The following is a 23,702-nucleotide window of genomic DNA, read 5'->3' as shown; positions in this document are numbered from 1 at the left end:
TACAATGATGTTATCTTGTGTCATTTTTGAGAAATAATGTTGACACAGCATTGCATCTTGTATATTTTTTATATTATCTCCTGTCATTGTACCACGTCTCTGTCCTTAAAGAGAGTGACTGGGCTTTTTTCTGCTTTTAAACTACAAAAAGGAGAAATGAAACACATTATATAATGACACACATAGCATTATACCATATGCTTAACTTATCATATGCTAAACTTACACACCATTCATGGACAAGACATAGCAATATAAAAGCTAATAAAATCCTATAACAAAAAGACTCATTCTGCCATGAATGAATTTTTTACTTTAAAAAGGTTTAGGGCTAGTCTTGACATGTTACAATGAGCTTAAATGTTTTTATAGAGGGCATTTCAATTTCCAGACGTATAGTATGTTGACCTTATCTTATCTTTATTCTATAACTCAGGTCACCATGCCAGAGATGAGACTGCTGTACAGAAGTCCTACACTGATAAGCAATCACCTGGACTACTTAACAACGGTAAAAAACTGCCATTAGGCACTCTTTGGGTCATGGCATGGGACACATTACATTACATGCAGCCACTTTTCACATCTGTGGTTGGCCCAATTGTCGCGTCACTCGTCACACATGGGTGCATGTATGCGGCTGTCCTTTTTAAATGTAGGGAACAAAAAAAACACAAAGAAACAATGTGTACCGACCTGACCATGGTTCAGTTCCCTTTTGCTTGGTGTGTGTGTGTGTGTGTGTGTGTGTGTGTGTGTGTGTGTGTGTGTGTGTGTGTGTGTGTGTGTGTGTGTGTGTGTGTGTGTGTGTGTGTGTGTGTGTGTGTGTGTGTGTGTTGCCATGTGTACGTGGGCACTGGCAAAGCACTGGTCCACTGGCTTACGTAAGCCTCCCTGTTTCTGGGTTCAGCTCTCCACTGGCGCATGGTGCACATAATAACACTTTGATCTGACAGCCACAGTGTGTGTGTGTGTGTGTGTGTGTGTGTGTGTGTGTGTGTGTGTGTGTGTGTGTGTGTGTGTGTGTGTGTGTGTGTGTGTGTGTGTGTGTGTGTGTGTGTGTGTGTGTGTGTGTGTGTGTCAGCTTATCTGGGAATGGGCAGAGGAACTGCAGAACCACTGCAGCCAGAAGGGTCCACGTACACGTGCAGGGCTCTGGGGAGGCAAGCAGGGCATTTGCCCCTGGGCCCAGGACTCTCCCGGCCCTATTATGACCTCAGCAGGCTGTATGGGGCGCCCTGTCAGTGTTTTGCCCTGGTGTCCCGTGTGCAATTCTTTAGCCACTGCGTCCCTGCCACTGCCCACATAAAAATAGGACTCAGCAGAAGGGCCCACATTATAATAGTTATTTTTAAAAAGTGTGTTTTGGGGGGCTTTATGCCTTTAATATAGACAGGACAGTGAAGAGACAACAGGAAGTGAGTGACGGGAAGGGCCAGGGAGTGACCCGGTCTGGATTTCTACCCGGGCCACCCACATATGGTAGCACGCTGCGCCACAGACCCCCCCCCACCCTTACCCCTCCTCTAGGTGCAGGACAAATGCATATCTATCAAGGAGAGACTAGAAGTCAGCACTCTGTAACGTCGACCTGAAAGGCCCACAGTGAGACAGCAGCTTGCCTAACTACAGCAACAATAACAATACATAGCACAACATCTGTGCCATGGTCAGCTTTTCCTGATAAAGCATGAAATTGATGAATAGACACGTGATACTGTATGAATGAGTAGAGCTGAAACCCATGAAGCTAGAACAGGAAATCATTTTTCACCATGAAATTTAAACTGTAGATACATTTTCACACATAATCACATAATACGTAGATCCCTTTCTACTCAACATACAGTACATTTACATTACATTAGTATTTAGCAGACGCCTTTGTTCAAAGCGACTTGCAAGGAGCAAATTAAACAAGAACAGGGTATGGCACAGTGTGCAGTTGCAGCACTGATAGTATTATCCTACAAAGAGTAAAGAGGACAATGCATTTATCAACAATGATAATCATAATAGTTCAAAATGCATTTTCATGTTATTTTCATGCCTTTTACCTGAACCATTCCATGTACAGCATCTTGCATCCAAACATGACATTCAAAATTAAGCCAAAAAAGAGGCCTATTTAGAAACATGTCTCGATTTTTCTTTTTTAGTTGATTCAGCATAGTCCAGCCAGCAGCACGTTGCATGGCAATAAATATGATGTAATATGAGTGAGCATGACTTGAACTCAACATCTGGTCTGTTTGTTCACCAAATGCGTGAATCATATATCACTGATATCCGTGAGAATATGCCGTATAATGGGTTATTTATAGAACTCTTACATAACTTGATGTTTTTTTCTTCTTTTGTCCTTCTTTTTCAAATGCCTGCAGGCCATCACATCAAGCTGAACGACTGCCGTTCCTTACCATCCATCCCATCCAGGGCTGAAATGGGACAAGAAATTAGGCCGGGCATTTTCAGCCAAGACCGGTCTACCAAGCATTGAGAGATGCCTGTGACAAAAAAAAATCATCTAGTATGAATATATCCGACTATCTCAGAGAGGCCTGCTGTAGCTCCAGGAGGACTAATACCATTGAAGGGAGGACCAGGTCAAAAAATAATCAACAGTCCACCGGGGAATCGCCCTGTTTGCCATATGACCAATCCAACCATGATCCCATCATACAGGGTGCATTCCAATATGTGACCTTGCCTCCTCCACTTGCCTCCTCCACTTGCTTCTCGTCATGATGACATCACTGACAACAGCATTATATTTCAATATCTTGCAAAAGCTCAATTGTAAAGTCTTTTTCTCATTTGCAATTGGGATGGTGAATGAAAAACAGTCCCTCAAAAGTTGTTGTGGCGAGGCTGACAGCTGGGAAACTTTATTGTTTTCTCCACGGAGGAGGGGCCAGGAGGCGGGACGAGGAGACAAGCACAAGTGGAGGAGGCAAGGACACATATTGGGATGCACCCACAGTGGTGCCCTGGTTTGACTCGCTGCATGGATCTTGCTTGCTTCTAGCTGCAGCACAGCGCAGCAGCGTAATCTGGTTTGAAAATAGCATGCAGATAGAGATGGTGGTCAGGTCTGATTGAAATCATAGTGCTGGGACATGGATGTGCCTTTCTGGCAGTCTCGTCCTCTGCTTGAGGCATGTACAGGAAAAATATAGCTGTGCTTTATGAGAGATTCTGTCCTCAACTGATTTGCTGTAATAGGCCTGCTGTGCCTGTAGAGGTTTGTATGGTTAAAATCAAAGTTTGTGTTAGTTAAGTATCCTACCTGTAATATCTTTCTTCAATAATACAATAATAAACGTGTGTGCGTGCGTGTGTGTGTGTGTGTGTGTGTGTGTGTGTGTGTGTGTGTGTGTGTGTGTGTGTGTGTGTGTGTGTGTGTGTGTGTGTGTGTGTGTGTGTGTGTGTGTGTGTGTGTGTGTGTGTGTGTGTGTGTGTGTGTGTGTGTGTGTGTGTGTGTGTGTGTGTGTGTGTGTACATATAATAGCCTAGCAATACCTCCTGAAACCAAGTCTCGCACATAGCCCTGCCCAGTCATATTTGCTCTACTATTGTCTCATTTGATCACTTACGTGTGCTTACATGGACTTCAACCGTGATATGCTTCAATCTCAGTGTACTGCATGTACAATTGCCTTTGTACAGTGTGTATGGCACTCGATATGATGTAGGCCAATATAGGGTGACATAGGCTTAGGTCATTAAATCTCCTTAAACATTTAGATGGCTTGAAGGGCCACTGTGCTGCCTACTCACAAATTTGATCTTTTTCATGAATAGGTCCTTGGTCAAATGCTTCAATTCGCCATTTTGAATTACCAGTCATAGACATCATAGACTTATTTGGCTGCAATATGCTCTGGTCTGAGAGGCACTCAAATCCCAAACAGTTTACCTTTAAAGAGAAATGAGGACTCTGGCACTGCTTGGCCTTGACTTGAGCTTTTGGGGCCAAAAACCCTATACTTGATACCCTCCTCCCCAGTTCAGTGGAGGGAAGTTAATTGCACTTAAAATGGGAATCTTTTTTTAAAAATGTGTTTTTTTATGGGTGTTTTCGAACCCGGATTCGAACCCTGGGTGCAACCCTTGGGCATGCTAGCCCAAATGTGGGGGGCATTGCGCGCTGCGCCCCCTAAAATGGGAATATACTACTGAGTTTTGTGCAACAAACACAATTTCATTGCCCTTTTTGACAATGACAGTCAAACCCCTGAATCTTGTATCACCATGCCATCAGGTGGGCTCACAATGTGTCACATAGCTACAGCCTCATCAGGCTGGCTCAGGTGGCGACGCACACTCTCATCTTCATTTTTTTGCGAGGGTTATGATACATGTTATCTACAGCACTTCCCTCTTCCGTCCGTCCGTCTGACTGTCTGCTGAGAGGCATGACGGTGTTGATAAATAGTGAAGCATGGCAGACAGTAGTCCGGCATCTCTAAGAGCACCTTGTCTCTTCATTTGTTTGTGACTGGCTGCATGCCACAGCGTATCTGCTCTTAGCCGTGTCCACAGTCTCAACATGTGGGGTGATGTTACCGGAAAGATAAACTAAACTGGGAGCGGGATGGGAAGTTTACCTGAAACAAGTGGAGGACGTGCTGCGGCGGCAGCATCATTTACACACAGCCTGTTTACAGGATGTCTGTTTATTTGTCAGTCTGAGTGATGCGCTCTCTCTCTCTCTCTCTCTCTCTCTCTCTTTCTGTGTGTGTGTGCGTGCGTGCGTGCGTGTGTGCGTGCGTGCGTGCGTGCGTGCGTTCGTGCGCGCGCGCGCGGGTATGTGTGTGTGAGAGAGAGTATAATATGTGTAATATGTATATTGGGTGTATGTGTACATCTCTGTATCTGTAAGTCGTCACGATTGTGTGTTCTGTGTGTGTCTGTTGGTGTGCCGCCAATACATATATCTGTTTGTCTTTCTGTGTGTCTCTCTGTCTGTCTGTTCAGCACTGTCAGGAATTGCCTGCCTGCCTGTCTGTCTGCCTGACTGAATGTCTGCCTGCTTTCTCTGTCTGTCGGTCTGTCTGTCTGCATGTCTATCCATCTATAGTATCTATCTAAATACATCCTAAACCTTGTTTACTGCATGCTTGCTTGATGGATTACTATTGGGCCCAGGCCCAGGGTGCCCTGCAGCCCAAGCCTCTATATTTCAATTCTCATGTTGCATTAAAATCACACTTTTAACCCTTTTAAGGTTACAGAGTTTTGATTACATAGAAGGTGTTCGACCCAAGCATATCGAAAAATAATGTAAAATGAAAAAAATCATAGTTCATATTCACCCTCATGTTTCCCTCACCCTGCTTGTAAATTTCTGTTTATGTATGTTTTTGAGAGTGGGAGATACAGAGAGAGAAAGATAAGGAGACGGTGAAGAAAGAGAGTAAACTCAATCCAAGCTCTCGGATTGAACCACTTGTGCTCTTATCATGCAAGGTTGAAACATTGATGCACAACTGAAGGACCAAACAATATCTGCACTCCTTTTTCCACATACTTCACCCTCTGCCTTGTCTACTCAACATGTGATCACCATGATGCTGCCATCTTGCTAGAGGTCGTTTATACTAAAGTTTATTTGCATGTCCAGTACATTCATGTATACTATACAGTAAAAGGTTTAGAAGACCTTTGTTTCACTTGTGAGTCTGAGTGTAAATCTGGCCATTACATCGCCTGTTATAAGTAGAACGGTGATTCACCTCTGCTCTGTTCTTTCATAATACATACTGCCTATGTCTATTTACAGTGCATATCACCCCAACACTGTTTGACACCCTTCTCACCAGCTCTCAAATATATATTTGCATCCTCATATCTACAGTAATAGGTATCACATCCTCTGAGTGAGTACACATTCTCTTTTCTTTGTTTCAAAGGACATGTGTATAAGGTGGACGTGCAGTACATTGATTGGCTACATTTCAGGAATAATCATAATCATTTATGAATGAATAAACTGTAGAATCAAGCTGTAAAATACACAACATGGAGTTTGACCTTAAGAATTGACCTTTGTGAAACCTGACCACAAAAGTACAACAATGCAGCAAGTGCATACTCATGGGGTGACCAACCCAGTACACTAATTATAGAATTGCTCAGGTATTGTTTTCAACAGCAAGCTATTTCCTTTATTTGGGCTTAATCCACGCCCTTGGCGAGCCACGGGAGGGGAGGGGGGTAGTCAGCGAGATGCTTAAATCTCACATGATGAGAGTTGAGTGCTGGTAATATGGGATTAGGCCTGGTGTGTTCACGTACGCCAGCCTCTCTACAACAAGGGCTGAGAAAAGGGTAAATGACAAGCCTGATCACTCCCTCAATCTCACTTCTTGTACTTGTTCTTTGCACAGCCAATTGGCTAGGAAGTCTACAATATGCAGTCTATAGCCAGGCCCACTGACAGCTTTGGCAGGGTCTGGGAGAGAGACATCTGATAGAGTCCCCTCTACCCAATACATATAATGTAATGAGGACCCAATTACGCACCTCTCTCCTGCTGGGCCCAGGGCAACTGATCCACTTGTCCCTGTTGGCTTCTGTGTCTGTAGCTAACAGTTTGACTTACTGTAACTGTGGGTTGGATTTGGATTCTGCACAGAAATATGAGGCGGAGTTTATGAAGTCATGACCAGTTGCGAGTGACCTGGCGTTACCTCGGTCTGCTCTGATTGGCTTACGCTACCCTCTCCGTCCGACCTTTGATCCTGATCCTGGGCATGATGCAAATTTTTGGGGTGGAATGTTTGGGTGGAATGTGTGTGTGTGTGTGTGTGTGTGTGTGTGTGTGTGTGTGTGTGTGTGTGTGTGTGTGTGTGTGTGTGTGTGTGTGTGTGTGTGTGTGTGTGTGTGTGTGTGTGTGTGTGTGTGTGTGTGTTTGTGTGTCGGGGGGGGGGGGTTGTTGATGATGTTGGCCACTTTTGCATCATACTCATACGTCACGTTTCAGGATATAAAATGAATTGTAACCATTAGAAAACTGTTTGTTTTCTGGCACTCTTGATCAAGGCATTCGTTGGTCTTCTGCATTTTGTACAGCAAGCCATGTGCTTGCACTGCATTTTTTTCACTTCAGACTTTGCTGACAGAGACACCAAAATGTGATGAGTCTATTAATTCCCTGTGGCTAAAAATGCAACAGTATCGCCATCTCACAAAAGCATGTGTCTATGTGTGTGTGTGTGTGTGTGTGTGTGTGTGTGTGTGTGTGCTTAAGGTCAGGCCGCGGGCGGTGAGAGCACACAGAGAGACAAACAGGGAGGGTGCACATCAATTCTACAAACTCACATCCTTTCCTCTGTTCTACAATCTTCTACCTCGTCGACAGCAGTTAAAATCAGGTTCATAGTGGACATTTGTTTATTGTGACATTCAAAAGACACACAACATATCTGGAAGAAACGAGCCTTAGTCAAACCAGCTCCTGCTACAAGGCGTTGCACCCAGAGAGGGAAGACGGGGGTCAGTTCCCATAACATCAGGCCATGACAACAGAGGAACAGTAGGGTGTATGATTAACCAGCTCCACCAAATTTGAAGGGCACCATTCTACTGAAACAGCTATTCAAATGACTGACAGGGATCCATTGCTGTGTCAACAGCACTGGCACAGTCCTTCAGAGTCTGAGCAGCTCAAGGAAGAAGGGACACAAGAAAACAAGAGCTACAGCTTCCTTTAAAAAATTAGTTTGTAGTCCTTATGGGTAATTATCAACTCATTAAGCACGAGAGATGGTCTCGGCCCACCGCCTAAGCAGTAGAGAGGGTGAGACTGTCTGCATGTGCAGGAGAGAAAAGAGGATTACCTCACAAAGAAAGAGACGGGAAACTATCTCTGTGATAAACACACTGCGCTGACTGCAACCAAGGTCACAGGTTCCTAGTTAAGACTTAACGCAAGCCACAGAAACTCTCTCTCTCTCTTCTCTTCTCTGGCCTGGTTGCATGACGGTGGAGGGTGGGTGGGTGGGAAGGGGTTGAGGTGCCCGTCTTGACACTTTCACTTTCCCCTTCCCTTTCACAGGCCTGTTACTGTTTTTGAAACTTAAAACTTGAAGACTTGCCTCTCAGATGGAACTCAGGCATGAGGCTGAAACTTCTTTTTGCGTTCTGACCTGGTGAAAGGTTACGAGTCAGTACGGAGTTTGCAGTATGGTTCATGTCTTGCTGCTTACACTTGCCTCTTTTCCACTGTCGGTTTTCTGGTAGGCTCACAACTCGACAAAGCGTGACTCGGTCGACACTGTTTTGCTTTTCGAATACTAGGCACGACACAGCTCAAACGTAAAGCAAAAAGTGGCGGCCGAGTCGCAATGTGTCAAGCTGTAGGCCTACCAGAAAACCAGCAGTGGAAAAGAGGCATAAGTGATTCTCTTCCTGAAACTCCTTTTCTTTTCTTTTCTTTTCCTTTCTTTTCTTTTTTCTTTTCCTTTCTTTTCTCCTTTTTTTAAACTTTTCATACCATGTTAGAAACACAGCGTGAAGGTTACATCTGGCTAAAGGTGGTTGCGGACATAACAAGGTTTTAAGTGAAATGGTTGTGTCTACTGCATTGTATTTGTGTCCGTCTCCAAAAAAGTCTCTGTGGCCTGCAGTCACGGGTTGTTTTGATATCACATGATAAGAAGTATCTGGGAGCCTTCGCAGCACACTTCCTCTTTGCAACATGTTGTTGTTGTCGTTGTTTCACTGGTGCTGTTTGTTGCTTCTAACGTGGACACAGCTTCCCCACTTTCAAACTCAAGAGCACAAGGCTGGCTGGTGCATGAGACTATTGCAATGCAAAGTAGTCATGCAAAACAGTAAATGCAGGCTTTCTCAACCGTCTTAGATGTGTTCCACGATTGCAACATGAATTGCCGTGACAATCTTGCCTGTTTCCTTTTTAACAGTTAGCACAGTACAGTAATGGTCCATATGCAATCCACCAATGACTTGTCACGTGTAGTGGTTGCAAATGACATATGATCAATATCATTGTTTGCTGTACCTTTGTTTGATGTAGGCCTATTTTTGTCAGTTCTCACATTGATTATTCTGTATTCCATGCATTGTTTGGGTATGTCTATGTCCACAATTACACACAATCATGCATCATTTTTGTTGCCTTCAATGACAATGACAATACAACTCTTGAACTTGAACTTGAAGTTATGTGCATAAGTATGATGGTGTTGAGGAAAACAAGAGAGCAGTCAGCTCTGCACGTCAGCACCAAAAGTTAGTCAGGAAATCATGGCGACGACGGTTTGTCTCAGGTTCCTGTCACATGCCTCTCTCTCTCTCTCTCTCTCTCTCTCTCTCTCTCTCTCTCTCTCTCTCTCTCTCTCTCTCTCTCTCTCTCTCTCTCTCTCTCTCTCTCTCCAAGTTTTAGTCTGAGAAGATTTTTGCCATAGTGATTATCATGACTTACGTGCTGTTTTAGGAAAAACAAACAATATCATGTGGCATCTTGTTTAATACACCACATGTTCATTCCAAATTTTCCACATACTCAAAACATTAAGAGCACTATTGTCCTCTGCCCGATGCAGTATACAAACTTGGTTTCTCCCTTTTAATAATTAAAAAGAGACTGACTTCATTACTGCTTAACTCCTGCCTCTCTCATCTTTGTTCTCTATCGTCTCAAAGGACAGACTCATTCATACGTATGCACACTCCCTCTTACTGCAACAAAAACCCACTCTCTGTTTCTCTGCCCCACAACAACACAGGCACAATTTCTCAACAACCTCCAGGCATACTCCCATCTGGTTTACTGGTATGGATACCAAAACTTTCTATTGCTGAGCTAGTGTATTATTCCAAGCAGCCAGGTGTCCTTCATTGACTGCATGACTGGCTGTGTAACTCGGAAATCCGCAAACGCAACTGCAAATGTCAAAAGGTACAGAAACAAAACACTGAAACACTTTACTGGATGAAATATCAGCTGTGTGTAGATGTAAAGTGAGTGTTTAGAAACATTGCTACGCCTCATCAACATCCTCCCTTTCATACAAATCCTGCACATTGCACAGTGTGTACAATATGGTAGTAACAAATACAGTATAGTACACACAGAAAAATGTCCATGCAGTGTGAAGTTTAAGGACATTAAAAGTACTTAACATGTCTGAAATAATACCTACAGCTACAGTACACATGACAAGAGCTTGTGCGTAAATGTGTACATAGGGCTTTAAAGCCAAGTTCTCTGCGAAATGTGATGTACGTAGCCTAATTCTGGCATGCCCCATTTGTGACACTCTATCCACTAAGCTGTGCTGTAATGACTCTTAATGCCAGAGATGCAATAACCAACAAATAAAAAGACTGTGAACTTGTAGGCTACTCTCTCACACAGGCTTAGCAAGCCAATGTGCTACACATTCAACCTCAACCGTGTCTGCCTACACAGGCAGCCTTGGCATTGGCAAGCAGAACTGATTTCCATGGTGACTGAGCAGAACTTCCTTATTTACATAGTAACACTTTCACAGATCCTGCACATTGTACATTTTGTGCAATGTGTGTACACAGAGAAAACAGTTATGCGGTGTTAAGTTTAAGGACATTCAAAGTGTTTAACATGTTTGAACTAAGAACTGCACATAACGAGAGCTTATCTGTTTATGTGTACATACAGTATAGGGCTTTACAGCCAGAACTTTCATGAGAACTTGAGCAGAACTTTCTAATTTGTATGGTAACACGTTCACAGGAACAGCAACTTAATATATGTTGCTATGATGTTTCATGGGAATTGTAGCTTAATATGTTGCTATGTTATTTCATAGGACTAGGACAAGTGCACTAGTTTGAACATTAAGCCCCTTTCCTGACTTGTCTGCAATGTGTTAGAGTCCCTCTCACCATATTTTGTAAATGTTGCTATGATGTTTCACAAGCATACATAGTAGCTTAATATGTTGCTATGATATTTCATGTGCAATGACTAGACCACACGAGATGGCTTGTGGCATAAACACATTTAAACTTTGTGACACTCTCAAGGCCAGTGGCGATGCTGTGCTGTGAGAGTCAAAGCACCATGGCTGTTGCAGGAGGCCAGACATTTCAACATTGCTGTATATAGTCGACTGCAGTGTTCCTCAAAATGTGGGCCGGGACCCACTGGTAGGAACTGGAAGTATTCCAAGTGGGCCTCGAAAACATTAATGTACAAAAATCAAAATAACACTTTTGTGTGTGTTGCTGTTGACTATTTATTTGAGGTGTATTGTTGATTGAGTTAGAGGTGAGCCCTCAGTCACTTGTGAAAATGTCAAGTGGGCTCCAAGATGGAAAGGTTTGGGAACCCCTGGTCTAATTGCAAACGCCCATGGGTGCAAAAGCAACTTGATAAAAATGTGCAAGAAATAAAGTCTATGGATGTTTTTGTCAGTACAAAGTGGGTTTTTAGTTGAGATTGCTTCCGTCCAAGATAGTGTTGTGATACCCATCAGTCTTCATAAGCTTCTTCATCTCTTCTCAAGACGGTCCTCTTTAAGCTGTGGTTAGAAAATATTCTGCTGATTTTTTTTTTGCAGAGGCCCCTTCCATATGGAAAAACACTCATTTAATCTCTCTTAAATCTCCTGGTATTTGGTAGATGAACCCCTGAAATTACCAACAAGTCCATGTCCAAATCAATCTCATGTTCCGAATAAAATGAAGGGTTGCTGATTTGTGGTTATAGCCCCCATTCGTTTTGATCCCTCTGAAAATATACTTTTTTCATGATTATTTTCTCTGTAGATTTGCAGCACCCATCCATGTATACAGCACTGCTCTACGATTTGGAAGACTACCCGCTCATTTAGCCTTCATTTGTTTGTGGGGGGAAAACCAACCCCATAATCATTGCTGAATTCACGCATACTTTCATAGTATTTTCTTGAAACACCTTAATATATTTTCAGTTTACATTTTTAAGTGACTTCAGCCATCAGCAAGATTAATGCCACCAGATGTTTAAAATGAAATAGCAGAATGGAATGTCACATACAGTCATTTACGCTGTGTCAAATTCGTTCATGTTCAGGGTGTCTTGCCCTCCTCTGTAGATTTCCACATTCATGGTTTCAAGCTCAGTCTCTCAGGGAACAGGCAACATTGTCAGTGTCTCTGCAGCTGGCGTGATGTTTGTGTGGTTCAGACAGTGAATATCACCAGAGACAAGCATTTCATTTCATGATTTATTTATTTCATGATTTATTTTCACAAATACACCAAATTGAATACGAATGTGGCAAATGACACACACACACACGCACGCACGCACACACACACACACGCACACGCGCGCACACACACACAAATCAACAATCAAGTTAAGTGGACAGGTGTGTTTTGTGTTTTCTCCTCCTCTCTGCTTAGTCACCTCAGTGCATGTGCAGCATACAATATCTAGATTCATAGTGACATTTTTAGACGTTGGCCTCTCAAGTTGCCCTAAGTCTTCAGATAGGCCTCAACTTGGTTCTTGGCCCATGTCCATCAACCACTCCCTTTGCCTCACTGTCCTTGCAATTTCCTACAACCGCTACTATGCTTTCACACTTTACTTTCAGTGTATCCATCTGTCAATGCCTGCCCTTTTTGTTCCATTGTTACACATAAACGTTAATGTGTTCAAAGTACAGGGTTAAGTAGGAGTATGCCATATCAGCTGTTTCCAAAAGTAACGGACAAAGTAAATTAAAAACCCAAAAACAAAAATAGACCAAAGGCTGCATGTCGTCAGATAGCATACTTAACTGGCAGGCTGCAGGTTGTTGTTAGGAGCTGTTGCACAGCCAAGATAAGGCCAAAACATGGCTAGTTGTGGATGATATAAAGATTCTGCTCCACTGAACACACAGATATGACCTTACGACCTCATGTGCCCTTTCAGGGTCAATGCTTTCTATAAATAGCCTATATACAACAGTACATACATACATATTTACAGACATAGGCCTACTTACATATCTACACACATAGGCCTACATACAAAGGCATACATACATAGTGTAGCCTACATAGGCCTACATACACATACATACATACATACATACATACATACATACATACATACATACATACATACATACATACATACATACATACATACATACATACATACATACATACATACATGAGTGATTCTACGATTCCCCTACGCTTTTGGCCAAAAGCAAAATGTCAATTATCAGTATTTTTTTTCAACTAAATGACCTAGATGTTTACATAGTGTATATATTTAAGTTTCCAAACAAACAAATTGCCAAGCTTAATCTTAAATCATTTGATAAATACTCTAATGAAAGCGAACATTTGTTTAATTATTTTGTCAACAGTGTTATGGACAAATACTATGTCATTTCAAACATATATAAAAATACTACAGAGTTGAAACAATATATGTTTGAAAGTGCTTATGTCCCTTAGCAGTAATGTTATCATTAATCTGTGCAACTGATATAGAAAATGTGATTGTTGAGCTTCATAAGTAGGATTTTATGAGTCACTGTGATACAGACTGACACATTTTTCATCATAAATCCCTGTAGCGTCTGATTTGAATATAGTCACCCTCCTTACACAAGACTTCCTTCTCCAGAGATAATCCCTAGTGTATGTTCATAGGATTTTTCCAACACATAAGGGATCAATAGCGCAAAAACACTTTCAAAACAGTCAAAGGTGTTACTCAACTGTGTTACGGTCAACAGTGCAGGGGAACAAGTCGGCACTTTTTTAGGAGAAAAAAACAGAGCAGACAAACCCATCTCCCTAGAACACAAATTATTTTGTTTGTTTGTCTGTCAATATGGATATAAATTGGCAAAAACATACTCCTCCTCAACTGTCATCAGAGTTGCCAGATTGGGCTGGTTCCCGCCCAATTGGGCTGCTTAGGATGGCCGTGTGCGGGTAAAAAAGGCATCTATCAGAAAAACCTTCCCACTGCCATATAAATCAAAAGAATTGGGCGGGTTTTTAGGGCGGATTTTGATCATTTTTTGGGCTGGAAATCATCAGCCTCATCTGGCAACCCTGACTGTCATACTTAATTGTAACACCATTGACGGTAACACCGTTGACATTTCAGCCATTTTTATGGCGTTGTGCTAACTGAGGACCTCAGAAGTTCCACCACAACACCTTAATCAATTCATGTATCTGTATGCTTTATCTGTGTTTTTCTACATGTGATTTCTAATTCAGATTCTTATGAATATGTTGATAACACTTTTGACCCGCTATGAGAACATGAAAATGAATGGATTAAATTATGGAAGGATGGAGCTCAAAATTTACCAAAAAGTCTTCCCGTATCCTGCCAAAGAGGTTATGACATCACTTGATGTTATTCGTATGGCCTAAGACCAAACCATTACTGATTTATGGAGGAGGTTTCAGACCGTGACACGGTTAACACAGTTTTCGTGGACACACACAAAATGGCAAATTTCATGTATAATGGAAAGGACAGTGGTCTTTCTGACAGTTTTGTCATATTGTGATGATTACTGTGAATCAACATTTGCAATCGTCTTGGGCAAAACAAGTTTCTTTACATGCTAATATGAAGACTGAATCTGACATTTGGAAAACAGGACGGCATGAAAACGCCCAAAACCAGTATTAAATATTCATTCTTGCTGAGGGAAATAAAGCTATGTCTACACTTTCTGTATTATATGAAAGATAAATGTTTTCTAATGTCCAAAACATCATTGGATGCAGTTAATAGTTAGTGGAATTGCCAAATAAAATCCACGGACACAAAAGTGTAGGCGAATTAGAGAATCACTCACATACATACATAGGCTACATACTGTACATGGCACTGCTTCAATTTATGTGCATATACTGACTTCCAATGTAGAGCATTCAACACTACAAATGTATGAACTGCTGGATACTGAGCAGAGCAGAGTAACTAAGGATTTCTATTGATTTTATGCTGTTTGTGGCTTTAAGCAAACACTAGGCTATGTCTGTTTAACAGAGCAGACACTGCAGTTACTGAAAATGTAAAATAATGAAGTCAATAGCGTTTTGTGTTTCATAAAGGGAGGAACGATGTGTCGCACATGAAACTGGATGGATGCCAAAAGCGTTTTTTTTTTCATGCTTGCTCAACTTCCTTGTTTCAAAAGAGGTAGCGAACAGGAGCAGGCACATGTGCTTTTAAGGCCTGGATTCTCGACCGCCATCTTAGAAGAGTGGCTTTCAAAGTGGGGGCCGGGGACCCCTGTGGGGACCGTGAGGGGGTGCATTTTTTATTTTTTATTTTTTTTCATTTGTTGTTGGTTTGTCCAACTGGCCATGGTACAGTGTGGAGATTCTCAGTGGTGGTGGCGTGATTCACTGTAGCTAACCACCTCTACTGAAACAGACCACTGACAAACACAGTTATCTGTCGAGTTGCATCCTGCTTCCTGGTTGGAACCTCTGAGATAAAAGACTAGTAATCTCTGCATATACTGTACTGTACTGTTTTCAAATGTGCATGCGCATGTCAATGTTGGTGTCTGTGAAGTGCATTAGGCCTTCAGCTCTGTGCCTCTGTGCTCTGTGACTTTGTCTTCTCTCACACATCCAGGCACAGTACATATTCTGTGGTGCTCTTCTTCTTGTGATGAAACTATGCTCTTTGGCCATAGGGTTCTCTCTCTGCCTGGCCTCTGATTCTGGTATGGTTTCTCATCTCTGAGTTGTCAGTGCTTCAATGTCTTAATTTGTTTTACTCGTGTGTGTGTGTGTGTGTGTGTGTGTGTGTGTGTGTGTGTGTGTGTGTGTGTGTGTGTGTGTGTGTGTGTGTGTGTGTGTGTTTCATACGAAGACATGCAATACAGGCATATAGCTTCACGGCTATACAATATACAAATAAGCGAGAGAGCCTCTTTTGGTGTGGTTGTGTGAATGGACATCATTAAAAGTGTATAGCCTAAACAAACTATGTGTATGTGGCCTACAGCAGTTTTTTTTGTTTCATAAATAAAAGAATGCGTACAATGATAATTTACTAAGAACTCACTGTCACAGTCAAAGAAAAGCAGTCACACTTATTCTGGGTTTAGAAAGGTACACACAGCACCTTTATGATGGCCTATGCAAACTCACACCAGAAGAATCGATGCTGCTGTCCTGGTCCACAACATGCTTCCCAAAAGACCCAAAAGAGGTGAACTTGTAATTGGCAAGTTGAGTGAGGATCACAGTCCCTCTAATTATCCACGCTCTGTTCACTCTGTTCTCTGACTGTCATCGCCAATATAGCAGGAAGGGACAAACACCACTGGCTAAGTAGGCCTACTGCCTCTTTGGTTGCTGACTTCGTCATCTCCACATCTCATAGGCTGCTATACAAAAATGTCAGGAAATGGATATTATTGTGTAAATAAGAGAAACCACCTAATATGCTTGGCGGAGAATCTGGTCAATATGTTCAGTGCCAATGTTGATCAATGCCAGTTCAACATCCTCAGTTCTTCCAGCAGAATGCAGTGTACAAATGGGAGACAAAAACATGTTCTGAAGCCGAAAGAAAAACAATATAAATTTCTAGCCTCGGCGAATGTGAAGTAACTTTCCATCGCATCTGTGTGAATTTCTGTCACGAATGTGTGGTTGCTCACATGCGCCAAAGAGATGCCGAGAGATGCGCGTGCCGTTGAGAGGAGGAACCTGTCTCTTTAAGAAGACCCTCTCGCCTGTTGCAGGGAGGCAGGCCGGTGATTTTCCACTCCACTCGTGGTAATGTCTAGTGATCACCCTTCCTTTCAAAGGTCAGAAAGAAAAGATTATAAATTAAATTTACTGCTGTAATTCCCTTATTCAATGCCGAGCCGCTGTACAATAGAGACAACTTACTTGCTACGGAATAAAAGGAACCCGAATAAGGTAATGATGCACAATTATGTACAGCTTTCAATTACAACACATTAACTAACACACATTAGTGGATTAAGCTTAGTATATTACATTATTTTACAGTTTAAAATACATTTTGTAAGTCGTCCCTGTACCTTCACATTATCTTCCTCGGAATAATTTACCTGTGTAGCCTAACTCTGGTCGGACTTTGAGTACAATTTATTTTCAGGAAATGATGCTGCATATCTCATTTTCAATGTTTTCTGTCGTATTAAGACTACAAATACACCGTTTATACAAATATGTGTTTGTCATATAGGCTTACATGACTCTAGGCTATATACAGAGGTGATTCCGAAGTATTTTCTATGTAGCCTATTTGCCTGGTCTAAGGACTAACGTGCGAAGATGCTGCGCTGCTCCTCGCGTTCATTGTCTGTGACTGATCCGTGCAGTTGGCGATACTGGCTCACTTATTTGCCTCGTATTTAAGCCTTGTACATAGGCTATCGCTGTGTTTCTTTGGCACATATAGAGCACCGTAGAACTATATAAAAAAACTTGCATTGATTCTGAAGTTGTGAACAGACCAAGACTCGTGCTCACATGTACAGCATTGCATAGGTGGGAAACAACGCCCGTTATTGTTTGTCTCTGTCCACGCACCTGGTGCGTGATGCTTTTCGCTCAAAATGGAAGTAGTTAGGCATTATTTTCTGTTACATCAGAAACTGTTGTGGTCGATTAAAATCCATTCATTGTTAGCCTATACTGTGGGCTTTATTTGAACCTTGTGTCATCGTTGATGCCAAGTTTCTTTTTTTCCCACATAGGCTGGTAGGTAGGCTACTGAATATGCGTAAAAGATAAAATATAAGTTCTGTGAACGAGGCTGTTTGAAATAAGACGTTTCCTTTTTGAAAGACCCTCAATTCCCTTCTGATCCTAGTTGAGTCGAGACCGTCTTTGTGACAGACAGCTGTCAAATTCGGCTTGAAATAGCTGTACAGTTGAGAGGTTTCATTTCATTTCGCCTCTATAACGATCGAGGAAGAAGTGGTTAAACGAAGCGTTGACGCGTCTTTGGCGCGTACCCTCTACGCATTGTTAAAATGTTATTCGCTGACGAGAAAGAAACACCAACTTGGGAAGAAAAGGATCTGATTGAATGCATTTCAAGTGCTGACTGAAATCCCCCATCAGAGAGGCACGGTGAGATGAAAACAGAATTGTTTGAAAAAGAGGGAGTGCGCTGCTTAATGGATGGATTAAAAGGCAAAACAAATCTATTGATCTACCACCCCTACCCACTCATTGGCTGCTCATAGTGTTTAAATGCTCATGTTGGTTTGTGGAAAGATGGGCAGCTTTTGATGATTGACGATGTGTTCATCTCGTTTGTGTGCGCATGCTACATGAGCGCGTGTTGAGTTTGTGAGTCAACCTCCAAATACATGCTTGATAGCTTGCTACATAGGAAGTGATGATGAGAACTAAAGATTTGCGAGGTCTGGAAAGCTGTGACGGACCTCCACAGTGTGAGGTTACATGCCTTGCTAAATGTGATCCCGCCGCTTTAGCTTTGGAGTCCCGTTTTATCTGGAGTGCACAGGGATCATGGACAGGTGGAGGAAACTGCCAGCGCCTCCCCCTGTCTGCCTGCGTTTCTAGCGTCAAGGATCACGCTCAGATAACGTGGATGGACCTCAGAGCACCACACAATGGCCACTCTTTCCATAAAATCATTTGTCCCAACCCAGCAGCATGTTCTACCTATTTGGGGGGCCCTAGGCGAATACAGACTTGGGCCCCCTCTTGAATTTGATGTTGCTATTTATTTACAATGGCTGGGCTCCCTTTGGGGCCCTTACAGAGGGCTGATTTGGTGGGGCCCTCGACAATAGCCTACTGGTAGAACCGACTCTAGTCCCAACCCAGATCTTGATGCATTGTAGGTGGTGCTAAGATTATTTTGGACATTAGGGTGCTTCAGCAGACGGCCTGAGGAATCCAAATTCTGGCAGTTACTGTGGCACAGCAGGCAAACAAGACAGCCCCAGACTCAACCCCCCTCCCCCACCTCTTTTTTTCATTCCTTCTCTTGCATGGAAGACTTCAGAGAAGGTTGTTTGGTAATGTCTTGTGCTATTATGTGGAGGAGACAAATGATCAGTGAGCATCACTGGTTGAGCACCACTCCCAGAACCCTCTCCCTCCTCCTCTCCTGCTCTCCTCCAAGCTTTCTGGGTGGCACCTCTTCCCCTTTTTATACCACTGTGAAGTTGGGGCCCTAAGTTTTGTCGCCTTGGCATGGTAGTGGTGGAATTTCCAGTAACCTAGCAATATCCACTGAAGACTGGCAAGCTGGAGCTCTGTGGGAAGACATCACTCTCTTCTGCCCCATTTTCTTTAAAAGGGGCAGACAATGACAGGTAACACTAGAAAAAAAGATTCTTCTCAACGACTTTGTTGTATTCGAGCACTTGGATTTTCTTTGTCTTTTGGGATTTTTGGGGAACTTTTGTCTCGCTTGGAAGTACAATTGTTGGTTCATCAAACCACCCAAAGTGGCATTGCATTCTGGAAAAGGAGTTACTGAAGCTTTGGGGTAAGAGTAGAAGTGTAGCTTTTAATCAAATGTTTTCAGTGAAGAAATTCAGAGTAACTGGAGCTGGCTGATGTGTCTTTTTGCTGTTCCAGAGTTGTTGCTTTATATTGTCTTCATGGTTGTCTGACAGAATTGGGTGCATTCAGGTTGATACTGCAGAGTGACACGAATATTTCCATTTGTACAAGGAGCAACCATTTTTAGACGTGTATGGATTGACAGGAATGATGGTGATTTTGCTTGCTGTGATCCTTTTGGATGTTTCAAAGCCAGGCCCAGTCTCACACTGGATGGAACCTATAGCCTCAAACAGGCTCTGAGCTCCTCCGCACACCTCTGGATGAAGGCTCATCATAAATGTATTGCTTGATCAATCAATCAATACATTTATTAATCAATCAATCAACTCATTATACAGGAAATAAAAAAACGAACCAGTGTTTACAATTTAAATGGACCTGACTGGTTTTCAGGTTCCTAGGTATCACATCTGCCGGATGTCGACTCGTCACTTATCTGGCTTTAGGCAGGTAAAAGCAGGACCTCCAGTTGTAAATCAGGGCATAGTCATCTACAGCATATCTCTTCACTTTTATCAATATTTTATGACGCCTGTGTCGTCCTTGACTGCTGCTGGTGCATTATTAACCACTAGAGTTCTACTAACCCACTTTTAATGTAGGGTTTGAGGTGAAGTTAGGGTAGATTGTTAAATATATTTATTTGCAATATGTGGAATACAAAGCTATCTTAATTAGTTTAGTCAATATGCAATATTCAGACGATAGACCCGAATCCTGTGATTCTTTAGATTTTTTTTAGTACCTAATTCAGGGTCCGCGTTTGCCAAAAGCAGAGATCCTGTGGTTTGATCATCACTGAAATGGAGACTACCACAGGCCGTGAAGGCTAGCTATTTCACCATCACGCAGAGACGCATGCATGTTTCTGATGTGCGTATATAAATGTATGCGTTGGCCAGGCACTAGTCGTGTAGCTCCTCGCATCTCGTTATGAAGGCAAAGGTCCACATTCCTATGTGGGACTGCAGACCACAAAGCCATCCACAGCCTAGTCCATACAGTGGAATGCACGGACCGAGAGGAAGGAGGGCTTTTAATACGCGAACCCTGAGGAAATGTACATGGTCTTAAAATAGGATGATTATGTAAGAGCCTCTACCCTCACGTGGACCGCAGACCTGAAGGCTCTTGTTGGACATGGACCACATAGACTGTACAGTAGTCTGCATTTGTGAGAGAGAGAGAGAGAGAGAGAGAGAGAGAGAGAGAGAGAGACAGAGAGAGAGACAGAGAGAGAGACAGAGTTTATTTGCATGTATAAAGTATCATAACCGTCTTCAGATGGTCATATAAGAAGACGGCAACCCTTAAGTGCTGAGGCTGATTGGTTGTGACTTCACTAAAATGAGTAAGTTAGTTCTGACTGTAACAGAGTCAAGGGAGATGGAAGAGGGATGGCTGGGTTCCATTTTCTATTGCCATTTTATAACATTGCCAACATTTTCCTCAATTGTCCCGTTGACTAAAAATCCGTTTTAGAACAACAGTTTTTCAGTTATTTTCAAAGCCCTATGATTTTGGACTTACTCACACTCAGATTTTAATTTTTTTACCATAAAAGGTCTTGGCATGCTTTTCCCATTACGGAAGACAAGGTCATTTAAATCAGCCTGATCAGCTGTCTATTTCTAGCCTGGGTAAAATTTAACAACAACAAAAAAAAAAAACACAAGAAAGTGTCCATGCCAGCACAACACCTCTTTGTTCCTTTATCAGCCTTCGTACTTGCTGCCAAAGGCAGAAGGCTAAAGGAAATGCTGGTGACTTGTTCACAAAGGCCTTTTTGTGGCAGGGGTACATTTGGGCCAATGCAAATCCCGCAGACCTTGTCTCTGCCTGGCTGCTGGCTTGGGCACAGCTTTTTTCAGCTCTCACCAGTTACACTGCAGTCTGTTTTTAATTGTGTGAGGGCTCTCCTCCTCGCATCGATCAATATTTAATATGTTGTCCAGATGTTAAGTTAACCACATCCTACTAAGGGATTGACCAAGCTCAGACTTTACCTTCCAGTCTAACACTGCTAGTAAACCCTACAAAGTCAAGTGAAAGTCTCTGAACAGGGATGGCAGTTCAACAGACAAACGGTTCATAGCTTTGTGGTTGTGGTTGATCTGTCAGATGCATTTAGAACAGAATCTCATTTACCATCAGTGAAGGAGAAAAAAAAAACAGCGATGCACATTGCTATTCAATGCCTTTTCTTTCTCTCTCTCTCTCTCTCTCTCTCTCTCTCTCTCTCTCTCTCTCTCTCTCTCACACACACACAGACACACTTGATTGTGCGTGTGTGTGTGTCTCAAAGTCTTGGGTTACAAGTGCACACGCACATGTGACACATGCGAGGCAAGTGATTCAGTCAGCGTTGTTGGCAGTGTGTCTGTCGCTCGTCCGCATAGCATCGCATCGCTTTGGCACAGAGTAGGAGGAGGAGGAGGAGGAGGAGGAGGAGTGGGGGTATGGGGCGTCTCTCTCACTCTCACTCTCCCCTGCACACCTGCTTTTGCCCTCACCCTCACTCTCACCCGTGCGCCCCTCTGCCTTTCTCTCACCCCACCACCCTGGGCAACAGTGGAAATTTCCTGTCCCGCTGGCTGCCTGGCGCAGGCTGCCACAGTCACCTGCGTGTGTCATCCCCGGGCTGGGCCGGCGGGGCTCAGAGCCTCAGAGCCTGTGCCCAATCTGCAGATTGCGTTTAATTGTCTTAGGGACACAGCAGGGGAGGGAGGGGAGGCAGGCAGGGAGGCAGGGGGCCGGGCGTGGGATAAGGCGGGGCGGAGCTGGGCTGGCCGGCCGGCGTTCGCTGTTGGGCTGAGTGAGAGTGACACCTGGGCTCCTCGCACAGAGGCATGGTGACAGCTGAGAGAGGAGCAACACACTGAGCTGAGCGCCACCGCAGCCATGAAGGAAATGTAAGTGACACTGCACGGCCGAGCCCGGGGGATCAGACACAGAGACCCAGAGAAGGATTTACACACAAACACACACGCGCACACACACGGGCGCCCACAAACATACACACACACACACAGAGGCGCCGAGCGGACTCCAGACAACAAATGTGAGATGCTCTGATGTGAGATTGGAAAGGACTGAAAGAAAGACAGACTGAAATGGACTGTAAATGAAAACATGAGGGAGAGAGAGCGAGAGATGACTTTCTTAACTAATGTTGTGGTGGTGATTGTGTGCCATGTTTACTCTTGCAAGAGAGTTGCAGATTCTTCTACAATTCAAATTCATGTGCTCCTGTTGAGCAGTGCTTGTCAGAGCCAACGCTAATCAGAAAAATATGTGCTATTTTAAGTATTTTTTTCTTGCCAAGCTCTTTCCCAGTTTGGCTCACTCTGACATATTCTCTGGATAGTTTTGGTATTTCTGGGTCTGTGTCAATGCGGTGAAAGAGAACAGTCTTGCACACTTTGGTTATTGTTTGCCACTGGATCGATGGCTTTAGTAAGTCAGAAGGTGGAGGTGAACGGCAAACTCTAAAGCTTATGTAATGTGTTTGAACATAGGAAGCTGCTAAGCTGCTGCAATGTACAGAATTAACCGCACGGAAGGGGACAGGACCTGAATGTCTGCAGTACAGTACTTTTCCACTGAAGTACCTAGTCCATCTGTGGCAGAGAGAGAGAGAGAGAGAGAGAGAGAGAGAGAGAGAGAGAGAGAGAGAGAGAGAGAGACTGACTGTGTGTTTCTGTTTCTGTATGGGTATGTGTGTCAGAGAGTGAGAGAGAGAGCGCATGTGGGGATGTGCTCCCAGATACAGTGTTCCCAAGTACTGTAAGCTCAAACCATCCTACCGCTCTCCCAGGCATTCCCGTGGAATAAGGTCCTCATCACTTTGGTCACGTCTGCTTTTCACGTCAACCGGACTTTCACAAGGAGATACGCTTCCTCTTCCCTCGATTTCATGAAATCTTAAAAGGCTGTTTTTTTAATAAGAGACAGTGGTGAACAAGTTAAGCTAATTGGGGAGTCCTCTACACATACCAAGGGCATTGAGATCCGGTGTTTTCCCCATGGATCAGATTCGAGAGAGAGAGCGAGAGAGAGGGAGAGAGAGAGAGGGAGTCTGGCCTCTGGCCACTGTGATTCCACTCTGCTGGCTTGTAAAT

At 43.2% G+C, this 23,702-nt stretch overlaps 1 protein-coding gene across 3 annotated transcripts in view; it reads left to right on the top strand.

The window, feature by feature from the left end:
* Nucleotides 1-16,660: 16,660 nt before the first annotated feature.
* Nucleotides 16,661-23,702, top strand: part of slc6a6b (solute carrier family 6 member 6b) — a 30,611-nt gene continuing 23,569 nt past the window's right edge. The window contains exon 1 of one of the 3 annotated variants that reach the window (XM_063216116.1): nucleotides 16,661-16,920. Coding sequence is in view for 1 of the 3 variants with exons in the window: in XM_063216115.1 (XP_063072185.1) it covers nucleotides 22,483-22,493 (11 nt within the window). In the remaining 2 variants the exon portion in view is untranslated. Of the gene's footprint in view, nucleotides 16,921-16,941; nucleotides 19,326-22,341; nucleotides 22,494-23,702 lie in introns of those variants that run through there. The other 2 variants (XM_063216117.1, XM_063216115.1) reach the window with 2 other exon arrangements.

This window comes from Engraulis encrasicolus, chromosome 14 (assembly GCF_034702125.1).
Source record: "Engraulis encrasicolus isolate BLACKSEA-1 chromosome 14, IST_EnEncr_1.0, whole genome shotgun sequence".
Lineage (NCBI taxonomy): Eukaryota > Metazoa > Chordata > Actinopteri > Clupeiformes > Engraulidae > Engraulis > Engraulis encrasicolus.
The sequence above is the reverse complement of the archived record's forward strand: the minus strand, read 5'-3'. Positions and strand labels throughout refer to the sequence as shown.